Raw genomic sequence first — 26448 nt, forward strand, 5'->3', positions numbered from 1 at the left:
CAAATGTATACTGGCAGGAAGACATTTAGAGATGTCTAAAAGAATATATTTAAAGAACTGTTCCTCAGTTTGTCTATTATTTTAAAGAAAACAGTACAATTATGTTCATATACTAGACCAGATATTAGATCACTAAGAGCCATGTTGCATTATATTATTATAAAACAATCACAGCTATTATGTGATTGATGATTTTGAATGATTCAGGTCTACTAACTTGCGACATATTGATAAAATTTACTCTACAACTAAGCAGAAATTGCAGTTTTATCTTTGTATTAAATGTATCAATTAAAAAGTATTTAAAAAACACGTAGAACTTATTAAAAATTGTCAAATAGGGTTATTCAATCCCAGGAAACATGAACTTTTAGAAATTTCCTGTGATTTTCATCCCTTCTGTATCTTATTATTCCCATTAACATTTGTATTATAATATATTATAATATTATAATATAATTATTATAAAGTCCTTGAAATCTTTAATAACTCAATCTTTAATATCGCAATATCAAAAGCTTCAAAGAACTCAGGTTTGAGCCTAAATGGAAGAAATGACTAAATGACCATAAGTAAAAGTTTCTACAGGTACAGTTCAATTAATTAGATTATCAGAAAGTTCATTTCTTTCAGTTGAAAAGTCAAACTTATATAGATTCATTACATACAAAACAATATTTATCAAGTTTTTCTGTTGCTTTTGTTAAACCAAACTTCAGTTTCTCAGAAAACTTGATTACATTAGATTCTCCATAGAAGTGTGGGTGAGGCGAGTTAGCAAGCCAATCCAGCACAGTGAAAACCATGGTCGTTAAACCATGTATTAACAGTGTGGGCAGTACCTTTGGCAGTGTGGGTAGGCGCCGAGCACCGCTGGAAGAGTAGCTAAAGCTTGTCTGTGGAGGGACGGATGAAAACACCGCCAGATAACATGGTTGCTGAAATCATCACAGACTCTGGAAACGCCACACTGGACCTCAAGCTTCTTGGATTCAGTACCACTCCGCCTTTTCTTCCGACTCTGTTATCTTGATCACCAAATAAAAAAACAAATACTGAAATCTGAAATGTAGATTTTGGAGCACTGACCAACAGTCTGATCCAAATTATCACTACTCCAGGTAATATGTTTTTGACCTTTTCAGTGGTTCAGAAGTAGCTTAAACACAGGGAATATGACAATTGGTGATCAGGTCATGGATATCTCTATGTGTGGTGGGCCTTGAAGCTCAGAATCCAGCTTCAATCAATGCCACTTGAATGTGCTCCAAACTCTTAAATGACATTTGCTTTGCAATCCTCTAACAGTAGTGGTTGTGGCAGTGTCTTTTTCTACCACGTTTTCCACATTATAGCAATCTCTGAATGGCCAACTTCTTTAGCAAATACCCTGTTTGGATATTTTTTGGTACGATACATGAGCTTAATGTTTTGAATTGAAATACTGAAATAAATGAACTTTTCAAGGATATCCTGATTTACTGAGTTGAACCTGTATACACAACGGCAGAGGGGATTATGGACTGAATAGAAACTAAGAGGACATAAAAAAAAACTCAAAACACAGCATGCCAGATTATGACACTTTAGGCGTGAAGAATCAGATTTCATGTCACAGTAATATTGATAGATATGTCAAATTCATTAATAAATTTCCAACTGAAAATTCAGTCTCCAACTCCAATCAACAGTCACTGGACTGCAATTCGTAGATGCAATCCTGTTCCAAAACCCCTGAATCAACTGAATTACTCATTACCAGAACTCTGGAGAACATAAAGCTGAGGAGGTAATCCACCCAATGGATTCATGTGTGTTTAAACTGGGAAGCATCTTAAACTACTGTAGCAGAAGAGTAGATCCACAGGACTGGAGTTAGAGATTCCTGATCTACTCGCTCACTTTGGTCAGTTATAATGCTGGTATAGTACTGCAATAACAGCAAGACCACTTGTATTTTTTAATTGGTCTTGACTGTTATGTTTTGGTGGGACTTTAGGGACTTTATTCTTGCTATTTACTATTTATCAATTTTCACTCTGGTACTGAGAAAAATAAGAGTAAGCCCAATACATACTTGGCAAAAACAGAAAAATCTGTTATGTCTCCCAGAACTGCAAGAAGAAAATTACGTTCTGTCCTTCTGTCCTGTTCTTGACACATATTCTGGGCAGAACTTTTTATTGTCTTGTGTCTGACAACTGACATCATCTAAAATCCTCCAGCACTTTCCTCATTGTTAAATCCTTCACAAACAGAGCTGGTGATGTAACCTCCCTGCCTTGTTCCTTCTGGCTGCCGCGGTGGGTTGGGGGCTCTCGGGGAGCCTCCCTTGCTGGGTGCTGGGCGGTTTTGTTACCGGGGATTGGTGCTGGCTCTGGGCTGCCAGTGGGGCTTGGGTCACTGAGCTTAGCCAGTCTGCATGTTTGAAGATGGCAGTGTGGCGGGGTTGCCTGTGCCTCTTTGGCCTGGGGGCTGCTGCTCCTGTGCTTCACTGACGACATACATCTGTGAAGTGCGTATGGGTGTCCTGGGATGATGCCTTTTTTGGGTCTGAATGGGGCTGCTGTGGTCTTTCAGAGCAGAGTCCACCTGTCCTTTGCTGCTTTTGGGTGCTGTCTGTTGCCGACTTTTTAACAACTAAGAACTGTGCACCTCCAGGTGACAGTCAGCAGAATCACACTTACGCTCATCCACCCACACAAACACCCAAACACCCATGCACCAACACACAAATAATCTAAATGGTTTAAGGCTATACAAACACAGGTTATTATTATATCAATGTGGCCTCCCTTTCTTTGATGCTGGATCCAGTCTGGATTTAATTAAGTCAATCAGGCAATTAGGATTCATCTTTAGAAATCCTTTTTATAGAATAATTCTCTGACCTATGAGGTCTCAGATTTTGTAGAGCATGGAGAGACCTATGAGGACTGCACTTGTGTTCTTGAGAAGTATGACCAGAACGAACCTAATGTTCTTGCCACCTCAAGTAAAAGAACAAATTTATTTGTTCTTGATGAATATGTGTCTAAATTTACTTAAGAAAATCACAGATTATCTTTTCACTGTCAAAAGAAATATATTCACTGATTTCAGCAGTGACGTCATCTAAAATCCTCCAGCATTTCCTCATTGTTAAATCCTTCACAAACAGCTTGCATTACTTCCATTTCAGTCTAAAGTTGCGATTGCATCCACCGTAGGGGTTGATGTGGGTGTGGAGCGTGACTTTGCGTTCTGCGAATCCGCTTGTTTATCTTGTGCACAGGGAAACACATCAGGCATCTCTCTGGGGGAGCACTGTGATCAGATAACACATCCACATTGACCAGATGCTCATACATAGTCAATGAGCACGAAAAAATGTCGCTTCCCGGCGATGCCATTAGGTTTATGAGTTACATTTTCATGTGAATTGAGAGCTCATCTGGGATGTGGGGGATTCAGCTGAGCTGTGTTTTAACCTCTTGGCTCAGATTCAGTCATTTACAGGTATGCAGCAGCGATGTGTACATCTGCATGTGGGTGCTTATATCACTTGAAAGGTACGTTTCCTCTCAGTGGTGGAGAGATGATTAAACTAATGAAGTTGAGTGTTTGTATCCTAACTACTACTGTTTCTGCACATAAGAAGAAAAAAAAAACCACATTTGAAAAGAGCAAAAGTATCATCCAAATGTGCCGAAAAGATGTTTTTGAAGCTGAAATGTTCCTAAACAGGACAATGTTTTATTCAGCAAAGAATGAAATGTCCAAATGATGAGGGAGTCAAACCGATTTTGAAATATTGTCTTTTGATCACAAGGAGACATCATTTATTCTCAGTGTGATCCGTGTGTTGCGCCCACGGGGCTCACCGTGGGCAACACGTAGTAAGCAGTGCTTGGCTCTACCCTGCAGAATCTCAATTGCTTTTCTTTCTTTGCTTTTCCAAGACTCACTCAATACATCAGTTAAAAAGCTTTTATTGTTGGAACGTCCTTTTATTGAGGACTGCAGACTGTTGAGAGAAATCATTTATATCGGTAACTTCAGAAAAAGCCTGAGAATGACATTTTTTAGAGATGTTTTTTTTATATATCTGGGTTTTTGTCTCCACAACACTTGAGAGAACTGCAATCTCACTCCCTTTTATTATTTACTATATACAGTTTTTACTTTATAATATCATGGTTATTTTTTGGACTATAAACCAAATAGTGTTATTTAATATGTTAACATTTTTCCAACAAAAAAATCATCCAGAACACAATTTATTAATTTTGTGTATTTAAGTTTGAGAGAAAATCACACTCTTAACAGTGGAGATGGCAGTTACTAGAGTGTAAAAAGAGGGGATTTTTTGAGGAGAAATGATTTTCAACTGCCACTCACAGCCACAGATTTCGCTCTAAAGTCACCATTTTCGGTCAGATTGTAGGGCCGGTCCTCTGCTTTCACACAATAACTTCAAAATTGTTCCAAGTCTCATAGTTTTCTGTCAAACACCCCTCGATCGCCAAGAGTCAGTAGATTTCTGTAGGCCTTCTCCCATGTATTTTCAATGAGAGCTTGACCTGTAATCCACGAGTGACACCATTTATTTCCATAATCATATTTTATACTGTGAATGACATAGAGCTATGAAAATCTCCATGATTGGGGACGAGGGATAGCTGTCGCCCACAGTTTAAAAAATTTCAAATACCATGTACGGATTCCGAGATATTAGACTTTGTTCGGGAGCATGTTCGGGAATTTTTGCCTTTTTCTCCATTTTCCCTCTCTTTTCACCCAGTGTTGTGCCTTTATTATTATATTTTCAAAAATAAAGGATGAATATTAATGTTCCCCTGTCCGTTCTGATAAAAACGGTCCAAGAATGACATCGATAGCCCCTATGCTTTCCGAGTTATGGCCAGTCGTTCGGGAGCATGCGCCTCCATGTTATAAAGCCTAGACCAGGGGAGACAGAGAGAGAGGTGCTGCGTGAGTGAGAAACAGCAGGTGTCACGTTACACTGACGCTCTTTGCTGATTGGCTGATTCATTCCTCACTGTTCTATTTATAGCTCTGTGTATCTCCTACTGTAGATGTCTGGATGGGATTCTGTCTTTCTGCCTCTCTGTGTCTCACACACATCCATGGATTACTATCTTTCTGAGGACTTCCATTGACTTTCATTCATTCCTATGGCTTAAACCTGACCTAACCTTTTGACCATCTTCATAGGAGGCAACTACATGGCGGCCATTTGGTGTAGGGTCCTTAAACAGCATGTACTGCTGTTCCAACATCCAGACAACAGTGATTAGTCCTAAAGGGCAATTTATTTCATCAACCTTCAATGGTTACTAATGAGTTTTGAAAGCTGATAATAGCACAGACAATGATTTTAGAATAGCACATGGGTTCTACATAATTAATGGAAGTAACCCAGACCTGACAGGAGAACCATGCTGGATTTTCAAAATAAGACAAAACATGCTCTACAAAATAAAAGCCTTTAAACAATAGATGATTGCAGCACTGGGCTTCACACTAATGTTGGAGCTCACCCAGTGTTGGAAATGGGACCATGCTGGTCCTTTGAAATAAGGCTTAGTGAAACTATCAAAATAAAAGCCCCAATCTTTAATAATTACTAGTGATTGTACAAAAGACAAAAGAAGACAAAAGACTGCCTTCGCTCATGCTTTGAAAATTTTTACAATAGCCTGTATTGCTTTCGATTGCGAAGGATCTGTTCGGACTACTGTTTTGAGTAAATCCTGCTGAATCAAAGGGGCAGAAATGGAGTTCGAAGGCCTGAGCAGTCAATCACACAGCTGTTGGGGCTGAAATATTTCAGGTCTTTTATTGTCTTAATACGGATGATTTTGGCATACAGCTCATGAAAACCCAAAATTCCTATCTCACAAAATTAGCATATCATTAAAAGGGTCTCTAAACGAGCTATGAACCTAATCATCTGAATCAACGAGTTAACTCTAAACACCTGCAAAAGATTCCTGAGGCCTTTAAAACTCCCAGCCTGGTTCATCACTCAAAACCCCAATCATGGGTAAGACTGCCGACCTGACTGCTGTCCAGAAGGCCACTATTGACACCCTCAAGCAAGAGGGTAAGACACAGAAAGAAATTTCTGAACGAATAGGTTGTTCCCAGAGTGCTGTATCAAGGCACCTCAGTGGGAAGTCTGTGGGAAGGAAAAAGTGTGGCAGAAAACGCTGCACAACGAGAAGAGGAGACCGGACCCTGAGGAAGATTGTGGAGAAGGGCGGATTCCAGACCTTGGGGGACCTGCGGAAGCAGTGGACTGAGTCTGGAGTAGAAACATCCAGAGCCACCGTGCACAGGCGTGTGCAGGAAATGGGCTACAGGTGCCGCATTCCCCAGGTCAAGCCACTTTTGAACCAGAAACAGCGGCAGAAGCGCCTGACCTGGGCTACAGAGAAGCAGCACTGGACTGTTGCTCAGTGGTCCAAAGTACTTTTTTCAGATGAAAGCAAATTCTGCATGTCATTCGGAAATCAAGGTGCCAGAGTCTGGAGGAAGACTGGGGAGAAGGAAATGCCAAAATGCCAGAAGTCCAGTGTCAAGTACCCACAGTCAGTGATGGTCTGGGGTGCCGTGTCAGCTGCTGGTGTTGGTCCACTGTGTTTTATCAAGGGCAGGGTCAATGCAGCTAGCTATCAGGAGATTTTGGAGCACTTCATGCTTCCATCTGCTGAAAAGCTTTATGGAGATGAAGATTTCATTTTTCAGCACGACCTGGCACCTGCTCACAGTGCCAAAACCACTGGTAAATGGTTTACTGACGATGGTATTAAAGTGCTCAATTGGCCTGCCAACTCTCCTGACCTGAACCCCATAGAGAATCTGTGGGATATTGTGAAGAGAACGTTGAGAGACTCAAGACCCAACACTCTGGATGAGCTAAAGGCCGCTATCGAAACATCCTGGGCCTCCATAAGACCTCAGCAGTGCCACAGGCTGATTGCCTCCATGCCACGCCGCATTGAAGCATTCATTTCTGCAAAAGGATTCCCGACCAAGTATTGAGTGCATAACTGTACATGATTATTTGAAGGTTGACGTGTTTTGTATTAAAAACACTTTTCTTTTATTGGTCGGATGAAATATGCTAATTTTGTGAGATAGGAATTTTGGGTTTTCATGAGCTGTATGCCACAATCATCCATATTAAGACAATAAAAGACCTGAAATATTTCAGTTAGTGTGCAATGAATCTAAAATATATGAATGTTAAATTTTCATCATGACATTATGGAAAATAATGAACTTTATCACAATATGCTAATATTTTGAGAAGGACCTGTAGTTAGAAATCTGCATGTTCATGATTTTAAATGATGATGATTTTTCTTAAGGCTTGAAAGTTTTATCTTGATGTCTGTGTTTCATTCAACATGCCGTGGGACTGGTCATCGCCATCAACAACTTGACCAACAGCTGGAGCGTCAACGAGGCGGGAGCAAACCTCAAGCATTTGCGGCACACAGTCTGCAACCTCTGGACTTATGTAAGCTTAATTTCCACTGCATTTGTTAATTATCAAATAAATCAAAAAATGTACCATGTATATTAATGTTTTATTTATTTAAATTGAATTTTACAGGTGGCTATTTTGAACTTTCCTCCACTTCTCACCATGAAGGCTCTGATGTGAAGCAGCAGATCACATCCCAACAGGAAACTAAAGTGTCTCAAGTCAAAGAGCTTCAGAAGAAACTATAGCAGGAGATCACTGAGCTGAACTAATTACATGTATTGCTTTGTCAGACCAAATGTTATTGTTCAAATCCGTTCTGAAGGAAACTAATTGTCATGTTTGTCATCGCTAAGGACTTCAGTCATTTCATAGTGCTTTTTCTTAGTTCTTCAAGTTTATTTGGATCAATAAATGTCTATCAGTTGGTCGTGGCAGATGGCTGCTCACACTGAGCCTGGTTCTGCTGGAGGTTTCTTCCTGTTAAAAGAGAGTTTTTCCTCTCCACTGTTGCTACATGCATGCTCAGTTTGAGGGATTGCTGCAAAGTCAACGCCAGTGACTGTCCACTGTCTCTACATGCTCATCCAGGAGGAGTGAATGCTGCAAGTCACTGACTGGATGCAATCTGCTGGGTTTCCTTAGATAGAAAAACTTTTTATCCAATTTGAATAAAAAGCTAACTCCGACTGCACTGTTCAATGGTTAGGATTAATTGGAATGTATGAACCTGACTGTTGTGAAGTGCCTTGAGACAACATGTGTTGTGAATTGGTGCTATATAAATAAAATTGAATTGAATTATCTCAAGTATCAAGAAGTGGATTTACTTGTGTAAATTACCATTAAAACTCATGGTACAAACGCATCCTGATTCAGAAAGTTTTTATTTCCTCATCAACATGAATCATACTCTTGGCTACAGAATAAAATTTAACTACAATATTTAATAAAAACATTTAGTCATGTAAATGTAGAATGCTGAATTTGGTTGAACATTATTATTGCTGCTAAACTATTGTTCCCAGCTGTTTTTGAAATGCATTATTATGACAGGTTCCAGTCTGAGGCCATGTTTTAACCTCACGTAATGAAACCTGAATCCTGTTTCAGGTAAATGGAAAACAGTTTTTGGTGACTTTAATTGAACTAACACACAAATTTACAGTTCTTTTAAGCTCTTCATAGTTCTGCCCTCAAACCTGATGGGAGCTAAACCTAACGGCCAGAGAAACTTTGTGGTCCCAGAAGCACGCACCAAGAGGCAGGCCCCGTCTAAATTTCTTCTGAAATTTTCTAGTTAATTTATTCTATGCTATAGATGCACAGAAATTGTGTTTTATAAAAGCAACAAACAAAAGCATTGCAACAGTATCTTTTTTCCTACCAGGTTGTGCGTCCCAGGACCAGGACAGCCCCGATAGAAATCTGCTCTTCTGTCACTTCATTACATCGTGATAGAATCTGATTACATGCCCTCCTTGGCATCCTAATCGAGTTTTCCCACTCAAAGCTTTTTCAGAACCCTGTATTGCAATCCAACCACACGACACGCAAAATCACTCATCGCACATTAGCGGATGATGCACCTCTGGAGAGGAGAGCCCGATTTGAATAAGTAATTCTCTTTTACAGCATTTTTTTTCTTATTGGCTTTAAATAGACGGAGTCCTGAATTGTTAAAGACTGGCAGACTTGCAGAGTTACTGAAGCAGGCAGAATCATTTATGGTTAAATTGTTACATGAGTGAAAATTTATGAGCACGTTCAACTCTCTTGTGAGCTGTATGCTCGTCTAATAAATATTTGATTGATCTTTTAAGAAGTGGGAAGGATTCCTTTGGGAAGACTTTCATTTTTAAGTGAATGATTTCGTCTCTAATCCAAGACAATGACTATAGCTTTAAAGCTATGAGAGCCATATTATTATTGTATTATAAGATTTCATGGTGAAAAGATTTAAGTGTTTTGTATTACCATAAAAAAGCAGATCTAGATGAGAAATTTGTTTTTTTGCTTTATTATGATGATCTAAAGGCTGTAAACAAATGTGCTCCAAGGTGCATTTTTCTTTGCTTTTAATACAAATACAACTAAACTCTGTTACATGCCTCTCCTACACACTAGTCCATCTAAGAGCCTTGATTCAAATGAGACCTTTGGAGAGCGACGAAGGCATTATTCACCTGCCTTCTTTGTCTTTTATATGTGGAGAAAAATACACCTACAGCACTTTTGTTGAGCAGCACTAAAACCTTTGATCTTCCAGAAAAAGGCCTTGCTTCACTTATACACTGCACAATCTCCATCAGATTAGTCTATCTACCCCATTTGGATTACCTAAATAACAGATTCAATAAGTACCATGTGGGACAATTTAGTAAACTTCAAAGAGAGGCTTGACAAAGACAACTTGTTCGTGTCCTAGAAAATTTACATATTTTCTGGGGCACAGCGATGTCTTAGTGTCTCTTGTTGATTTTCATCATTCCTCCTACATATGAGAGCTTTGTCTCGACTTCCAAGCAAATACATTGGAAGCTAACAGGTTTTGAGCAATACATTACTAGTCAGACGTTTACATACACTCAGGATGGGCATGAATGTCATGCTAAATTGTTTTTAATGAACCATTTTTTTTCCAAAGTTGAAGGATCATACAAAATGCTTGAGTACAGATGCCTGAAGGTGCCATATTAATCTGTTTAAACAATTATGTGCAAGTATAAGCAGCATGGAAATGTCCAATCAGGCCATTTAGGACGAATATGGATCACCGTCCCAAACGTAAAAAACATGTTTTGGTGCATTTCAACCTCAGAACAAGAAGCAAATGGCCTTGTGAAGATTGTGGCTGAGGCTGGTAAGAAAGGGTCATTGTCCACAGTTAAACAGCTCAAAGGCCACTCCGGAAGGAAGAATCCATTTGTCCAAAAGCAAAAAAAAAGCCAGATAAAGTTTGCAAATGTACTTAATGTTAAAGACTTTAATTTCTGGAGACATGTCCTGTGATCTGATGAAACTGAAAAAGAGCTTAGCCATATTGATCACCAATAACGTCACCCAGGAGTAACTGGTGCACATCAAAATAATTGGAGAATTTGAGGTAAGAACATTATATGTAAATACTGACATCAGTCAGGAAGCCAGGAAAACGTTTGGGAAAATGGGTCTTCAAAACAAACAATGACTTGACTGAACTTGACTGCATACTGAGGAGGTAATACGGCCATAGATTCAGGTGTGTTTGACCAGGTAAACATCTAAACGTTTGAGGACACCGGCCCTCGAAGACTGGAGTTTGACATCCCTGCTATAGTGGTTTCCCTTTGCTGACTTCAGGCTTGTACTGGAGTATTCCTGGACCTCAAGCCTCAAGTCATCTACCTCCTAACAAGAACTCCTAATTTCCTCCATGGCAACCTCATAGCTCCTCATTTCCCTCCTCTCTGTGCAACCTGTTCACTCTCCAACGCTTAGGTCAAGGTCCTCCGACGTCTACTGCTTGTCCACCTTTTCATCTCACACTCGAATTCTGCTCATTCCCCTGGTGTCATTATCTGCAGCTACCAGTAAGCCTCCATTGTTCTCCTTCCCTAAATCTCTGATCATTATAATCCCACTCACATCTCCTCTCCTCCTCAGTGATGCTGCAGTCCCATTACCCTCAGACGTTCCTGGTCAAGATCAAAATCTCACTAGTCATTTTTCATCATTGTATTCAAAACCTTTTAAATTCTTCCCAGTCTCCTGAGAGTGTTGTGCATGTAGGTCAGGCAATTAAACAAAACCATGATACACGAAGCTTCTGAGAAGCTTGTGAAGGGATACCCAAAATGTTTCATCAAAGTCATAAAGTTTAAAATAACATTTCATCAAACACCAACATGTGTGTAACCTTCAAAATCTGAAGGAACTTAAAAAAAAATTAAAACAGTCTCTCCTATTATTTAGACATTTAACAATACAAATAATATGGTCTCCAAACTGAGCTAAATCAGGAGCTGTTCACTCTAATTATCAGACAGTGGGGAAAAAAAGGTTGGTGTGTCTTTTTATACAGTGTATGCAAATATCTGGTTTCAACTGTATTTGAGTTTTTATTCATATATCTGATTTTGTAGATTAGAGAAAATCCACAATAAATTTAAGCTCATGCAGCTAATTCTGGTTTTAAAAAGTAATTGAAGTTGTACATTGTATAAAACAGTCCAAAAGAACATTTTAAATAAATCATAAAAAGCTAAATATTTATGCTTGTGATGATTATATAAAAATCTCTGTCCAAAACTATAAATGTTAACTGGATCCAAAAGAAATATATCTGGTTTTTAAGAATAACGTCTTTGCATTCTGCCATGTTTCAGCCGACTTGGTGTTAATCCTCTCTTTGTTTTGTCCAGGTGTATTTCTTCAAAACAAATAGCTTCCAACACCAATTCAATTTGCCAAGCGCACAGACCTATTTGGAGTGGTGCTATGACAGGTTATTGAGTCATGGATGTTTCTTGCCGACTAAATTTGATAAATAATTCAAACTTTTATAATATCCAGATGCCAGGAAGCAATTCTCAGGAGAGCTGAGATGACATTAGTGGCTGCTGATGTGAGTCAGTGAACTCAAGAAGACGCTGCAGCTAAGAGCCTTCTCAAGGATCTACAGAGGAAAGAAAACAGTTAGTATGTTTCGTATCTCGGTGGCCCAGGTCTATTTGTAGAAGGAAATTGAATCTTTTCATTCAAAATTCATATGGTTAAGCTCAACATTTACATGTCAGTGGTTCCAGTTATTTATTACTGTTACATATACTAGTCACAATCTACATTCACAATATTTTTATATTTTAGCTACATTCATGACTGCTTGGTCCTTCATTAGGATACAGGGTCAAGAGAGATGTGTTTCAAACATAAAACAAAATGTAAAGAATACTTAATTACCAGAAATTTATACAACAAATCTTTTTGACAAAAAAAACAACTATTTCTCAAAGGATTTGTTCAACTGATGAAACATTCCCATTTTAGTTGCATAGTGTATATACAAACATCTAAAACTTGACCTTTCACCCACATTCAACTGCTTTCAACAAGGCCGTTCAAACCGACCTTGCCGGACTCTCAGCCTAGACACGATAACCTCTGTTGATGGCGTTCTGAGTCTTCAAAATAGGAAGGTTTTTATGACCTTGAGAGTGCTCAATGTATCTTGCCTGAATGTCTGTCGATTTTCTCAAATTTTCTAATGTAAATGCTTTAGCTGATTTAGAAACTCAGAAAACTGTTAAAGTAATTGTTAAGTAGTTTAATAACTTTAAATATTCTCTAACTGTTAAACTCCTCAGTCTGTCGGTAGAAGTATAACATGTTTATACACACAGTATTTTATTTATAAGGATATTTTGTCCAGATTCTACTTCACTCTATGAGTCTAGAGTGTAGTTGAAAACAATTGTAGAATTCAATTTTGTTATTGGCTGCTTAGCTTGATATGACTCATAGATCTTCTGATTGGCTGATCGGATACTTGTGACGACTCCTACTCCTGGAAGCTGCTGGATACAAGTGCAGCTGAATTCTAAGACACAAATACAGAGACAAAAAGAACCACGGACCCAGTAAGAAGCCTTGCTCATCACCCTCTCGAGATTTGGTTGGGATAATTTTTTTCTTTGCATTAAATACTTTTTACTTTGGTTTAATTTTGTTTCTTCTGCACACCTGCAATAAGCTCAGTGTCACACAGTGATTTTCTCTGAGAACATTTTATTCTTTTTATTTGCAATTTAGTTACAAAGTGATCTAAAGTAGGAAACCATCCAAACAAATATCCGAAGTGCATCCAGTGACTTTGGCCAGCCAAACCAGCTGCCTCCTTCTGTCACAACATTAACTTCAGGATTGTTTGAATAGCTGCTGTAGTGAGGTTTTGGGTAACAGAACCATGAGAACTGCAGAAACTCTACAGGCTTACTCCAGTTATTTAGAGGGAACACAGGAAAATCCGGACTACAGTAAGGCATTATATTTTGCTTGTAATGCAGTTTTCTGGTGTTTAAGAAAGATTCTGGTAGTTCAGAAACTATTTTCAGATAATATTAGATATTTTGAATATTCAGCTTCCTATTTAGAAACATTTCCCTATTTCCATGTAGCAGTAAAGCAGAATTAGTGATGCATCTCATTTTCTATTTATTTGTCTTATTTCAATGTAATTAAACCGACAGGAAAAAGACATTAGTGTGAATAAAAATAAAATTGCTTCTTGATTACAGACATTTCTGGCTTTTTTAAATTGTGTTGAGAATCTTTCGTTTCTTTATTTTGACAGATCATGAGACTGATTAATTTGAATAAATTATGAGACTAATTGAGGTATATTATTATGGACATGAAGCTTGTTGTTTGACATAACTTATCAACTTCTATTGTTAGCATGACATGTCAGAGCCATAAAGTTGCACATAGAGATGGTAGGAACCACTAAAGAAGCTAGCTCCTACAAATAACTTTTACATTTTTCTTGAACATAAAAAGTAGTCCTGGACCAATGCTTCTGTATTTTTGTTTGTTTGCCCTTTCTTCCCAAACATCCCGGTCGGTCACAGCACATGGCCACTCACACTGAGCAATGTTCTGCAGGATATTTATATCTGTTAAAGAGGCGTTCTCCATTCCACCGTCGCCACATGCATGCTCTGTGTGCAGCAAAGATAACACCACCATGCAACATGCAAGTTTAGCAGGAGCAATTGCAGCAAAGTCAGTGACTCAATGCAGTTGGCTGTTTAATAATTGGAATAGTAAACTGGACTTAACTTCATTGTTTTCTAGCTTCTAGAATTAGAACATCTGTAATTAACTTTAAATCTACCTTAATGATTGGATTGGATACAACTGACTTCACCTTTATTAATATGAATTAGTTTTATTTTGGTTTGTGTGCGTTAAGTGCCTTGAGATTACATTTGTTGTGAATCTGCGCTATTTAAATAAACCGAAACAAATTTATGGATTACATCAGCCACACCGTAAACATGTGTTTCTAACATCTGGTTTCCAACACCTATTGGAGCATTTGGAGGTTTGGTACAACCACAACTATTTTGGCTTTAGCAGAGACTTTTGGAGTTGGGTTTGTCCAATGTTCCTGCCTTGCCTCATGGAACACTGGATAAATTACTTATAGGTAAAAACGACGCTGTGCTCCATGCCCAGCAGTTTCAATGATTTCAGACTGCAGAGCATTTAAGCAAATAAGGAGAGGCCAAATAGATGAGAAATTGACAGATTGTGTACACCTCTTGTATAGGTGGTAATATTGCAAGTAACATGAAAAAGCGCTGGATGATTTCAAGCACAGCCTGCTTGCGCAGACTTCAGCTGGTTGTGCTTGAGAGTGCAACATAACAGAAGCAGTGGCTATCGAGTTGAAGATGGCTGCTCAGTTTAAGCATCTCAACCCTCTGCAGAACTACATGGCATTTATTTTAATAACTCAGTTGTACTTATGGTACATGGAGTATACAAATATTTTAAATAACTGTCTGATTTCTTGTTTTTCCTTGTTTTCTCGTACTCGTCGTCTTCCGCTTTATCCGGGACCGGGTCGCGGGGGCAGCAGACTCAGCAGAGACACCCAGACGTCCCTCTCTCCAGACACCTCCTCCAGCTCCTCCAGGGGGAGCCCAAGGCGTTCCCAAGCCAGTCGAGAGACATAGTCCCTCCAGCGTGTCCTGGGCCGTCCCCTGGGCCTCCTCCCGGTGGGACGTGCCTGGAACACCTCCCGAGGAAGGCGTCCAGGACGCATCCGGTATAGATGCCCGAGCCACCTCAGCTGGCTCCTCTCAATGTGGAGGAGCAGCGGCTCTACTCCGAGCCCCTCCCGGATGGCCGAGCTTCTCACCCTATCTCTAAGGGAGTGCCCGGCCACCCTACGGAGTTTTCCTTGTTTTCCAAAAGTTAAATCCCAGCATTGAAGGCATAAAAGCAATTCAAGCAGCAAAACGGATTTTGGACAGTCTATGTAACTTTCAGTGGTTTTATACACAGTATGGGTAAATCTGTCTGACTGCCAACAGATAACAGATTTGTCAACAGTGCAGGAGTATAGTGATAAAATTGTCTCACACATTTTCCAATTTCATGGGAAAAATAAAGATACAAAAAAAAGAAAAAGCAGCTGAGCAAACTGGCTCTCCAATCTGGCAAACACATTAATGTTGACTGCAAATGTCCCGACTGGCCACAATGCAGGTCTGCCCTTAGGGAAAATGATGCAGCACTCGCCAGAACATGAGTTTTGCAGAGGCTTAATGTTCTCTTCTTTTTAATGCAATGCTTACCGGGTTGATTTACAGCATCTGGCTGTAGTTAATGACAGGATTGTTTGCGGGGAACAAAATCATAAGCTGGGAAGTGAGTCATTTGCTCCACAAATGCTGACCTCTGCTCTCTAATTCTACTCCACAACCAGATTTTTTGGCTTTTAAGGTAAACGTTGGCAGCACTACAGTGACACTGTAAACATGTTTAGGGCAGAAAATATATATTTTGGTCAGCACTTCAGATTGAACCCTTCAGTGCAGCTGTGACCTATCCGGCTTTTTGCCCTGGCTCCAGTATCCCAAATCAGTTGGGACTAGTTCCAATCAATTAGCTCTCCATTACGTACCAGGCAAAGCCCTTGTGTATAATAACTCAGGCAACAACAATTAATGTACCTCTCATCCACCCTCTGGAGAACTAACCAGCAGGAAAAATGAGTCAATTCAACCAAATCCCAGAAGAAAGATATCATGCCCATTCTTTCCTTCTACATAAAACCTGATTCATTTGTATTTATTTAGTATTTTTATAGGGTCCTTATATGGCTTTCTAACTGCGAAAATATTATAGAGCAAAAGTATCTCTGTTTTGGTGTATTGAAAAAAAAAAGTAGAAACTAATTATGGAACACCATCGCAACTGAAAACTATAAAGGACATAGTAATGGTGAAACAGGCACCATGTTTGATCTTGTGTTCACTTCATATCTGCCACAGAAGTCAAACCAAGTCTATTACAGGGGGCTTAAAAAAACTAAAAAGGCATTAAAAGTATGTCTTCGGGAAATCCTTGGCAGCCTTTAAATGCTGTGTTGGATACCTTGTGCCAGTAATGTAGGTAGAGTTTATATACTAACACCATGATCTGAGGAAATTTGCTTCATTTTGTATGTGTCTGTGTTACACAGCAGAACCAGTCAGTTTTTGAGAAAAACACCAATATGTGCAGCAAGAAACAAGACATTATGACATCTGTGATGTTGAGTTAAAAAGAGTTTTTCTGGAGAGTTCTCTGCCATCTGGCTTAGTTGGACTGTTGGGAAGTTGTATCAAGGGGAAGGTTTATATGATTAACACGCACAGAAAACTTTTTCTGGCTCTGTATCCTGCTGCAGATATTCAAGGTATAGCGTGTGTTGCACAATGCATTTTTTAGTCTCTTGCTCTGCTAAAAGTAATTTATTTGAGACAAAATCCTCCCTGTACTGATAATCCTAAGAAGACATTCTTGCAGTTCAGCAGTTTTTGATATGAGTGGCATGGCTGTCCACCCAGGGCTGTATGGCCTGGAGGGTGTCACATAGCAAATAATAAATACTTGTCAGTTGAGTGTTGAACAAGTTTTCTGTTAGTTACTGTCATGTCCAGTCAGTTGGGCCCCTTTTCCTTTGTTGTGTACAAATAATACTGAAAATACTGACAATGGTGTCTGATTGACATTAAATGGGGCAGGGGTCTGCAACCTTTACAATACATAGAGCCAATTTCACACTTAGTCCAGCTAAATAAAACGTGCAAATGTTACATGACCACAGGTTGCAGATCCCTGGGCTTAGCGATAAAGGCTATTTCTGAGTTTATAATCATTATAGGCTAATTTCACCATTTCTAGCTTAAAATCTTAGAACGTTGGCATGCTCCAACCTCAACTGGATTATTCAAAACATTTCCAATGTTTTTTTGACAACAGGACCACCTGAAGACAAGTGTGAAAAGCACGGGGGGAGAGAGGCCTGAAACAAACCGGTGTATGAACAAAGGCTGCATTCCAGTTGAACACCCACTGGTTGGTTACAACTACTCAACTTCTGTCCCACTGGTATAAACCAAGCAACTGGTTCAAGAAAGAACTTAGTAGTATTTCCTGTGCACATGCACCTGTTATTGTCCTACTGTTTTAAGTCAAAACATTTCACAACAAAACAGGTCTAGAGTACAGAGCAGATGGTTTAATTGTAAAGGTCAGAGGGGAGTTGGTCATGTACACATTTCTAATAATCTTTGGGTGAATACAGGTACCAAGCTATATGCAGAGCAAATACAGGGGAATTATTTCAGTAAAATGTAATCTCAAAATGTGTTTATTGTTTCCATTAGCTTCATTAAGATTCACTGTGATTAAACAACAAGAGATAGTCAAAAACATCCAAAGCTTAAAAAAATCAAAAAATCCAAATTGTTTAGCTGCTCACAATTGCTTTTAAACCGAGAATAAACATTTGTTATTTTGCAGCATTTTCTATTATTGATCTTTTCTCTGTGTTATACCCTCAACCCTTATTGCCTTGAGTGTGTACAGATTACATCTATGCTTCAGTTCTTAATGCTCAGCCATTAAGCAGCCTTCATTTCCTTCATTATTAACAGCTTCCTTGCAGTGACGCAATAAGGGAAACAGACTACTAATGCCAAGATGCAGGAAACTGTCAGCTTAGTGGAAATCCCTTCAAAAGAACCTACCACCTGTTAAAGGTGTTAATTAAAAATTCTGCCCTCTAAAAATCTGTAAATTTGGTCAGTAAATCAATGACTTTATGCGAGAACTGAACAGCTTTGACTTGATGGATCGGGGACATGTGAGTATTCTCAAAAACAGCAGGGGTCTTATCTTTATTACAAAGCCAACGCACAGTTCCAGGAGCTTCAGTAATGATGGGAATTATTGTTTTGAGTGAACATGTTTTAAGAAACACCCAAATAACTAGAGGTCAGTGAAGCACAACACATATCCATCCATTAATCAATCAGTCCATCCATCCATCCATCCATCCATCCATCCATCCAGGGGTGGATGGGTGGTTGTCTGTCTCCAGCAGTCAAGGTACTGGAGTGGAAGTACTCCCTGGACTGAGACTGATTCCTGTATTCAGAAATATCTTTACATTTGACATTATCATCTTCAAAAGCAGGTTTCTTTGTTGCGAGGGTGACCTTCTCATCCAGTCACCATTAAGGGACCAAAATAGGTCCCTTTAAAAAGTGAGCGAGGGGGTTTTACATTCAGTTCGCTGTTAGAGCTGGAAGAAGTCACGGCTTGATTCATACCTCCCAGTCTGTTCAGCTGCAAAGACTGTGTAGCACAAGATTCATCTTCGGTACTTTCATCTCTTTCTTCCTTTCTTCGAAATAGATGGAATAGACAACCGGATTATCATGCCCTTTGACACTGCAGTGAAAACTGCATATGAACATTCTGATTTAAATGAATCCAGAAACATATATGTTGGTGAGATCCATGCAGCTTGCATAAAATGATACAGAGATGCTAAGGACACAGGTATGTTGAGACCTTAAAACATTAAAACCCATAAAAATGCCAAAATTAAACATATAGATGTCAGGAATATAAAACAAAAATATATAATATATTTAATTAGACTTCAGCAGCTGCACCTATGACAGTTTATAATTGCCTGGCACCAGCTCTAAATGATTTGTGCTTGTTTCAACATGTCTTGTTGATAACTGTGTTAAAAATGATGCCTAAAAACCAAAGCCCCATCTGTCCTTCATTAAAATTAAGAGAGTTTGAACATCTGCTCCTGCTATAAACACTGTTATCTTTATACTTAACAAAAAAAAACTTTAAAAAGTGGGTAAAATAAGAATGAAACGCATCAATGATTTGCTCAATTTAAATATTTCTAATAAGGCTGTTTACATGACATTCACATCAGATGTTGGCAACAACAGAAGTTATCCACACATTCAATACAAAATCTAATTAGTTGACAAATTAAGTCATGAGTAAGAAATTCAAATGACACCAAGAATAAATATTGAACACTAACAGAATTGTTTTAATACTTGTTTGAATACATTAAATACTTTGTAGAAACTTGTCACATGCATTGCTAAGGTATGATTTTGACCCATTCTTCTGCTCAAAATGTCTTTAAATCTCGAAGGTTTTGGGGGTCATTTCTATGCACTCTGATCTTCAGTTATTTCTGTAGATTTTCAGATGGATACAAGTCTTATTTTCTTTCTCTGAAACCAATTAGGAGTTTCCTTGGGTGTGTATTTGGGGCTATTGGAAGTCCACACTTACTTCTTCAGATTCTTATCAAGAATACCCTGGTACATTTCTCCATTCATCCTTTCTTCAGTTACATTAAGTCTACCAGTACCATATGCTGTAAGACAGCCCACACCATGATGGTACCACCTACATTCGTAACCTCTGGCATGGTGTTTTTAATGTGATGTGCAGAACAATTCTTCCTCCATAAATATATGTGAAATGTCAACCAAACCAACCAACCAATCTGCTTCGGCATCAATTAAAGCGAGTATGTCCTTTGAATATTTCACTGGCTTATCCAAACCTTTTGCAGCTAAATTTAAGTAAGCTTCAACATGTTTTTTCTTCAGCAGTGAAGTCTTCTGTACATTACTAATAATTTGTATGAGAAAAACTTAACCTGCTATTTGCAGGTCTTTCTAAAGCTCTCTTTCTCCTTGGCTCATGGACAACTCTTTTGACTTCTTTTATTCCGCTATCTGAGGTCTCATGAGGGGCATGATGAAATTAGATTCTTTCCACTTCCACTGGCACTCACTGGAACATTCAGAAGTTCAGTATTGTAGCTGTACCCATTGCCATTAGTATGTTTTGCAACATTAAGACTTTTTTGTGAAGGTCTCTTTGCTTTTTCCAATTGTACCACTCTGCAAAACTTTAGTAATGAGAAACCTTTTTTAGGCCATCAGTTAAAATTAAACCAGCTGACGTTGATTTGAATGTTAGCAGCAACAGAAATTCTCTTTAAATTTCAGCTGGTTTCTTGGCTTTCTGTGCCTTTTTACATTATTGTCTTCACTTGTTCAGCACCTGTTCCTTGTACAATTCAATTTCATTACACATAATTCAATGTATGGACTAAGTTGTTTTGCTTTCTTTGTATGTGTGGATGACTTGGGTTGTTACTAACATCTGGTGTGGCTTTCTTGTCAATTGAAAAACTAGACATAATGTTTACTCTAAAAAAACTGATGTGTTAAGTTCTTATTTCACCTGCTGTATAGAATCAGCATCCACTTGAGTCCAAATAGCAAATTTTCTTCAATATTTGTATAGGGGAAATAGTCATCCTTAGGCTGACTCATTGTCTTTTTTCTCATATTTAAATACATTTGATAAGGCCTAAAATCACTGTAGGCTCAAAAAACATAATAGCTAAACTGATACATATTGGAATTAAGGAAAATCCAAAGTTAAGACACAGGAAAAATACTTAATCTTATTAGCTGACATACCAATTTTACTGGAAATTAAGATTCCTAGCTCTTGTCTTTGAAGGGGAAGACAGAGCACCTCCTGCTTTCTCTCATCAGTATTCATAGTGAATCGTGTGTCATGAAATACACCTAATACAATTTGTCATGCTCTAATTAACCATAGAGGGGAAAAACAGATACAATCATTGCTCTGAATATTGTTATCATGATAAGTCAATATTTATCTAAAGGTTTCTTTCTCCTAAGGTTCACCATCAACTCAGATGGTTTAACTTGTTTAGATCAAATCTTTTCTGCAGCTATGAGGCTGCAAACAGGAAAAATTGACTAGAATGAAACTCATTTGTTAAGTTGACAGGATCTATAATGAATGCCAAATTGAGGATATGCTTAAAAAATGCTTCAGGATCAAGAAAGCTCTGCAACTCTCTTTAGCGAGTTGAAGTCCAAGAGTCACTGTTTTACAGTGAATAAATGGTTTATTAAGAGCTTTATATTTAGTAACAAGGTTAATATTGCTGTGTGCTCTTGATGTTATCACCCAAAGCCGTCAGCAGTGCCATCAGAGTTCAGCAGAAAAAAAACCAAAATCTGTGACAGTCGGGATGCAGGATGTTTGCTGACTGATTTCTTCCTGTCTCATCATTACCTGTGATTGGCAGCTACGTCATTAGCATTATGATAAGTGTGTCAGTCTGTGACTCAGACACACACTTGGCTGCATTTCATCTGATAGGATGTATTTCATTACAGCCTTTGCTGGCAGACATACAGGGGTTGGACAATAAAACTGAAACACCTGTCATTAGGTTTCAAGGCTAAATTGGACCAGCCTGGTAGCCAGTCTTCATTGATTGCACATTGCACCAGTAAGAGCAGAGTGTGAAGGTTCAATTAGCAGGGTAAGAGCACAGTTTTGCTCAAAATATTGAAATGCACACAACATTATGGGTGACATACCAGAGTTCAAAAGAGGACAAATTGTTGGTGCACGTCTTGCTGGCGCATCTGTGACCAAGACAGCAAGTCTTTGTGATGTATCAAGAGCCACGGTATCCAGGGTAATGTCAGCATACCACCAAGAAGGACGAACCACATCCAACAGGATTAACTGTGGACGCAAGAGGAAGCTGTCTGAAAGGGATGTTCGGGTGCTATCCCGGATTGTATCCAAAAAGCATAAAACCACGGCTGCCCAAATCACGGCAGAATTAAATGTGCACCTCAACTCTCCTGTTTCCACCAGAACTGTCCGTCTGGAGCTCCACAGGGTCAATATACACGGCTGGACTGCTATAGCCAAACCTTTGGTCACTCATGCCAATGCCAAACGTCGGTTTCAATGGTGCAAAGAGCACAAATCTTGGGCTGTGGACAATGTGAAACATGTATTGTTCTCTGATGTGTCCACCTTTACTGTTTTCCCCACATCCGGGAGAGTTACGCTGTGGAGAAGCCCCAAAGAAGCGTACCACCCAGACTGTTGCATGCCCAGAGTGAAGCATGGGGGTGGATCAGTGATGGTTTGGGCTGCCATATCATGGCATTCCCTTGGCCCAATACTTGTGCTAGATGGGGGCATCACTGCCAAGGACTACCGAACCATTCTTGAGGACCATGTGCATCCAATGGTTCATATATTGTATCCTGAAGGCGGTACCGTGTATCAGGATGACAATGCACCAATACACACAGCAAGACTGGTGAAAGATTGGTTTGATGAACATAAAAGTGAAGTTGAACATCTCCCATGGCCTGCACAGTCACCAGTTCGAAATAGTATTGAGCCACTTCGGGGTGTTTTGGAGGAGCGAGTCAGGAAACGTTTTCCTCCACCAGTGTCACGTAGTGACCTGGCCACTATCCTGCAAGAAGAATAGCTTAAAATCCCTCTGACTACTGTGCAGGACTTGTATATGTCATTCCCAAGACGAATTGACGTTGTATTGACCGCAAAAGGAGGCCCTACACCATACTAATAAATTATTGTGGTCTAAAACCAGGTGTTTCAGTTTCATTGTCCAACCCTGTATGTCTATAGCAGCATGCTCTTCTCCGTCTTTCAGGACTCAACTTGAGCACTGACATTTTACTCTTTGACCAAATTGTGAAAGTAATAAAAAATACATTCAATTTGTGTTTGTCAACTTTCTATAGAGCATCTTACTGTCAAAACAAGCAAAAAGAAAACAGTTTAAAACTGTACAAATAAAATTGGGTTTCAATTACATGTCGACAGAGAGAAGGAAATGTAAGATAAAATAAGTCAGTTTGAGAAGATGAGTGTCAAATACAGGTCCTTCTCAAAATATTAGCATATTGTGATAAAGTTCATTATTTTCCATAATGTCATGATGAAAATTTAACATTCATATATTTTAGATTCATTGCACACTAACTGAAATATTTCAGGTTTTTTATTGTCTTAATACGGATGATTTTGGCATACAGCTCATGAAAACCCAAAATTCCTATCTCACAAAATTAGCATATTTCATCCGACCAATAAAAGAAAAGTGTTTTTAATACAAAAAACGTCAACCTTCAAATAATCATGTACAGTTATGCACTCAATACTTGGTCAGGAATCCTTTTGCAGAAATGACTGCTTCAATGCGGCGTGGCATGGAGGCAATCAGCCTGTGGCACTGCTGAGGTCTTATGGAGGCCCAGGATGCTTCGATAGCGGCCTTTAGCTCATCCAGAGTGTTGGGTCTTGAGTCTCTCAACGTTCTCTTCACAATATCCCACAGATTCTCTATGGGGTTCAGGTCAGGAGAGTTGGCAGGCCAATTGAGCACAGTGATACCATGGTCAGTAAACCATTTACCAGTGGTTTTGGCACTGTGAGCAGGTGCCAGGTCGTGGTGAAAAATGAAATCTTCATCTCCATAAAGCTTTTCAGCAGATGGAAGCATAAAGTGCTCCAAAATCACCTGATAGCTAGCTGCATTGACCCTGCCCTTGATAAAACACAGTGGACCAACACCAGCAGCTGACACGGCAAGCCCAGACCATCACTGACTGTGGGTACTTGATACTGGACTTCTGGCATTTTGGCATTTCCTTCTCCCCAGTCTTCCTCCAGACTCTGGCACCTTGATTTCCGAATGACATGCAGAATTTGCTTTCATCTGAAAAAAGTACTTTGGACCACTGAGCAACAGTCCAGTGCTGCCTCTCTGTAGCCCAGGTCAGGCGCTTCTGCCGCTGTTTCTGGTTCAAAAGTGGCTTGACCTGGGGAATGCGGCACCTGTAGCCCATTTCCTGCACACGCCTGTGCACGGTGGCTCTGGATGTTTCTACTCCAGACTCAGTCCACTGCTTCCGCAGGTCCCCCAAGGTCTGGAATCGGCCTTCTCCACAATCTTCCTCAGGGTCCGGTCACCTCTTCTCGTTGTGCAGCGTTTTCTGCCACACTTTTTCCTTCCCACAGACTTCCCACTGAGGTGCCTTGATACAGCACTCTGGGAACAGCCTATTCATTCAGAAATGTCTTTCTGTGTCTTACCCTCTTGCTTGAGGGTGTCAATAGTGGCCTTCTGGACAGCAGTCAGGTCGGCAGTCTTACCCATGATTGGGGTTTTGAGTGATGAACCAGGCTGGGAGTTTTAAAGGCCTCAGGAATCTTTTGCAGGTGTTTAGAGTTAACTCGTTGATTCAGATGATTAGGTTCATAGCTCGTTTAGAGACCCTTTTAATGATATGCTAATTTTGTGAGATAGGAATTTTGGGTTTTCATGAGCTGTATGCCAAAATCATCCGTATTAAGACAATAAAAGACCTGAAATATTTCAGTTAGTGTGCAATGAATCTAAAATATATGAATGTTAAATTTTCATCATTACATTATGGAAAATAGTGAACTTTATCACAATATGCTAATATTTTGAGAAGGACCTGTATAGTCAGGTAGGTGATGTAGGCATGAAGGACTGAGCTCAAACTGTGTTAAATTGACAGCTGAATATTTTTTAAACCAGCCACCGATCGCAGCTGCTCCTAGTTTGTTCAAGGAGTATCCTTAAGAGTCTCTCTTTCCTCTACATCTCAAACATGCAGATCTGTTGACACTGGAGGCCATTTTGACTACAGGGACATGTTCAAGAAACCAGTTTGAGATTATTTGAGCTTTGTGACATGGTACACTGTTCTGCTGGAACAACATGTACACTGTGTAGTGTACCCATAATTTGCTTTGTTTTCAGATGCACCAGTTGCATAGTCAGATGTAGATAAAACAGAAAATAAATCTGGAATGAACTTAAACACTCACTGAAAGTGAACGACGTGCTACATAGAGGTTATTGGACTAATACCACTACTCTGCGTCTTCAGTTATCCTTCTTTGAAACAGTGTGTGGAGGTAGGTTGCATTCATTTTCATTAACAGCAGACAAATTGTATTTGAGTGGGATTTAATTTAATTGCATGTTCTGTTGAGGTCTGTGGCTTCTTATGCAACCTTGCCCTCCATCTCTTTCGATTGAATTAGTTGATTGATTTAATTATATTGATTTAATCAAAGGAATAACTACTAAGAAACTGCAGCAGTCTTTCAGCTTGCTGAGAGCAATTTTTAGCATCCCAGCGACTATTTTTAAACAAAATCTAGCTGTAGACTTTTAAAATGGGCCAAATTATGGACCGTATAACTGACACAACCCCAACATTTTGATTTATCAAAGCTTGAGCTTGGGGAGTGGTGGGGTTATTTAAGTTTCAGTCATTTTCTACCACTTATTCCATAGTGGGTCACAGGGGAGCTGGTGCCTATCTCCAGCAGTCTATGGGCAAGAGGCGGGGTACAGCCTGGACAGGTTGCCAGTCCATCGCAGGGCCACACACAAACAACCAATTACCAATTAACCTAACAGGCATGTCTTTGGACTGTGGGAGGAAGCCAGAGTACCCGGTGAGAACCCACACATGCACGGGGGAGAACATGCAAACTCCATGCAGAAAGACCCCAGGGCAGGAATTGAACCCAGGACCTTCTTGCTGCAAGGCAACAGTACTACCAACTGCACCACCATGCAGCCCTATTTATTTAAGTTTCATTATCTGTCATATTGGCCCAGACTGGATCAGAGCAGAACCCCAATAAATCGAAACAAGGTGTTATGCCACTTATATACAGAATTAGAAAATTCAGTCTCTACCAATAATGTATTTTTTTCCTCACAGCTAAATGTAGCATGTGTGGTCATTAGCATAGGAAGTGATAGCTGTGGCACCTTCCTTTTTGGTAGCTGATTAACTAGACTTAAACTCTGAAGCAGCAAAAAATTGTCTATTTTCTATAACTAAAGATGTTAACAGCAATGCTTTTATGTGGAATGATAGATAAAGAGGAAGACAGGACTAAAACAGCACTGCAGA

At 39.4% G+C, this 26448-nt stretch overlaps 1 protein-coding gene and 1 long non-coding RNA gene across 2 annotated transcripts in view; one reads left to right on the plus strand and one right to left on the minus strand.

The window, feature by feature from the left end:
- Positions 1 to 7733, plus strand: part of LOC124874985 (G protein-activated inward rectifier potassium channel 1-like) — a 27457-nt gene extending 19724 nt beyond the window's left edge. Inside the window, exons 3-4 of the mRNA XM_047376711.1 lie at positions 7462 to 7531; positions 7628 to 7733. Of these exons, the coding sequence (XP_047232667.1) occupies positions 7462 to 7531; positions 7628 to 7640 (83 nt within the window). The 3' untranslated portion in view covers positions 7641 to 7733. The remainder of the gene's footprint in view (positions 1 to 7461; positions 7532 to 7627) is intronic.
- LOC124874987 overlaps positions 7648 to 26448 on the minus strand; it is a 24975-nt gene continuing 6174 nt past the window's right edge. The window contains exon 3 of the long non-coding RNA XR_007039930.1: positions 7648 to 7875. This is a non-coding gene — a long non-coding RNA (uncharacterized LOC124874987). The remainder of the gene's footprint in view (positions 7876 to 26448) is intronic.

This window comes from Girardinichthys multiradiatus, chromosome 10 (assembly GCF_021462225.1).
Source record: "Girardinichthys multiradiatus isolate DD_20200921_A chromosome 10, DD_fGirMul_XY1, whole genome shotgun sequence".
Taxonomy (NCBI): Eukaryota; Metazoa; Chordata; class Actinopteri; order Cyprinodontiformes; family Goodeidae; genus Girardinichthys; species Girardinichthys multiradiatus.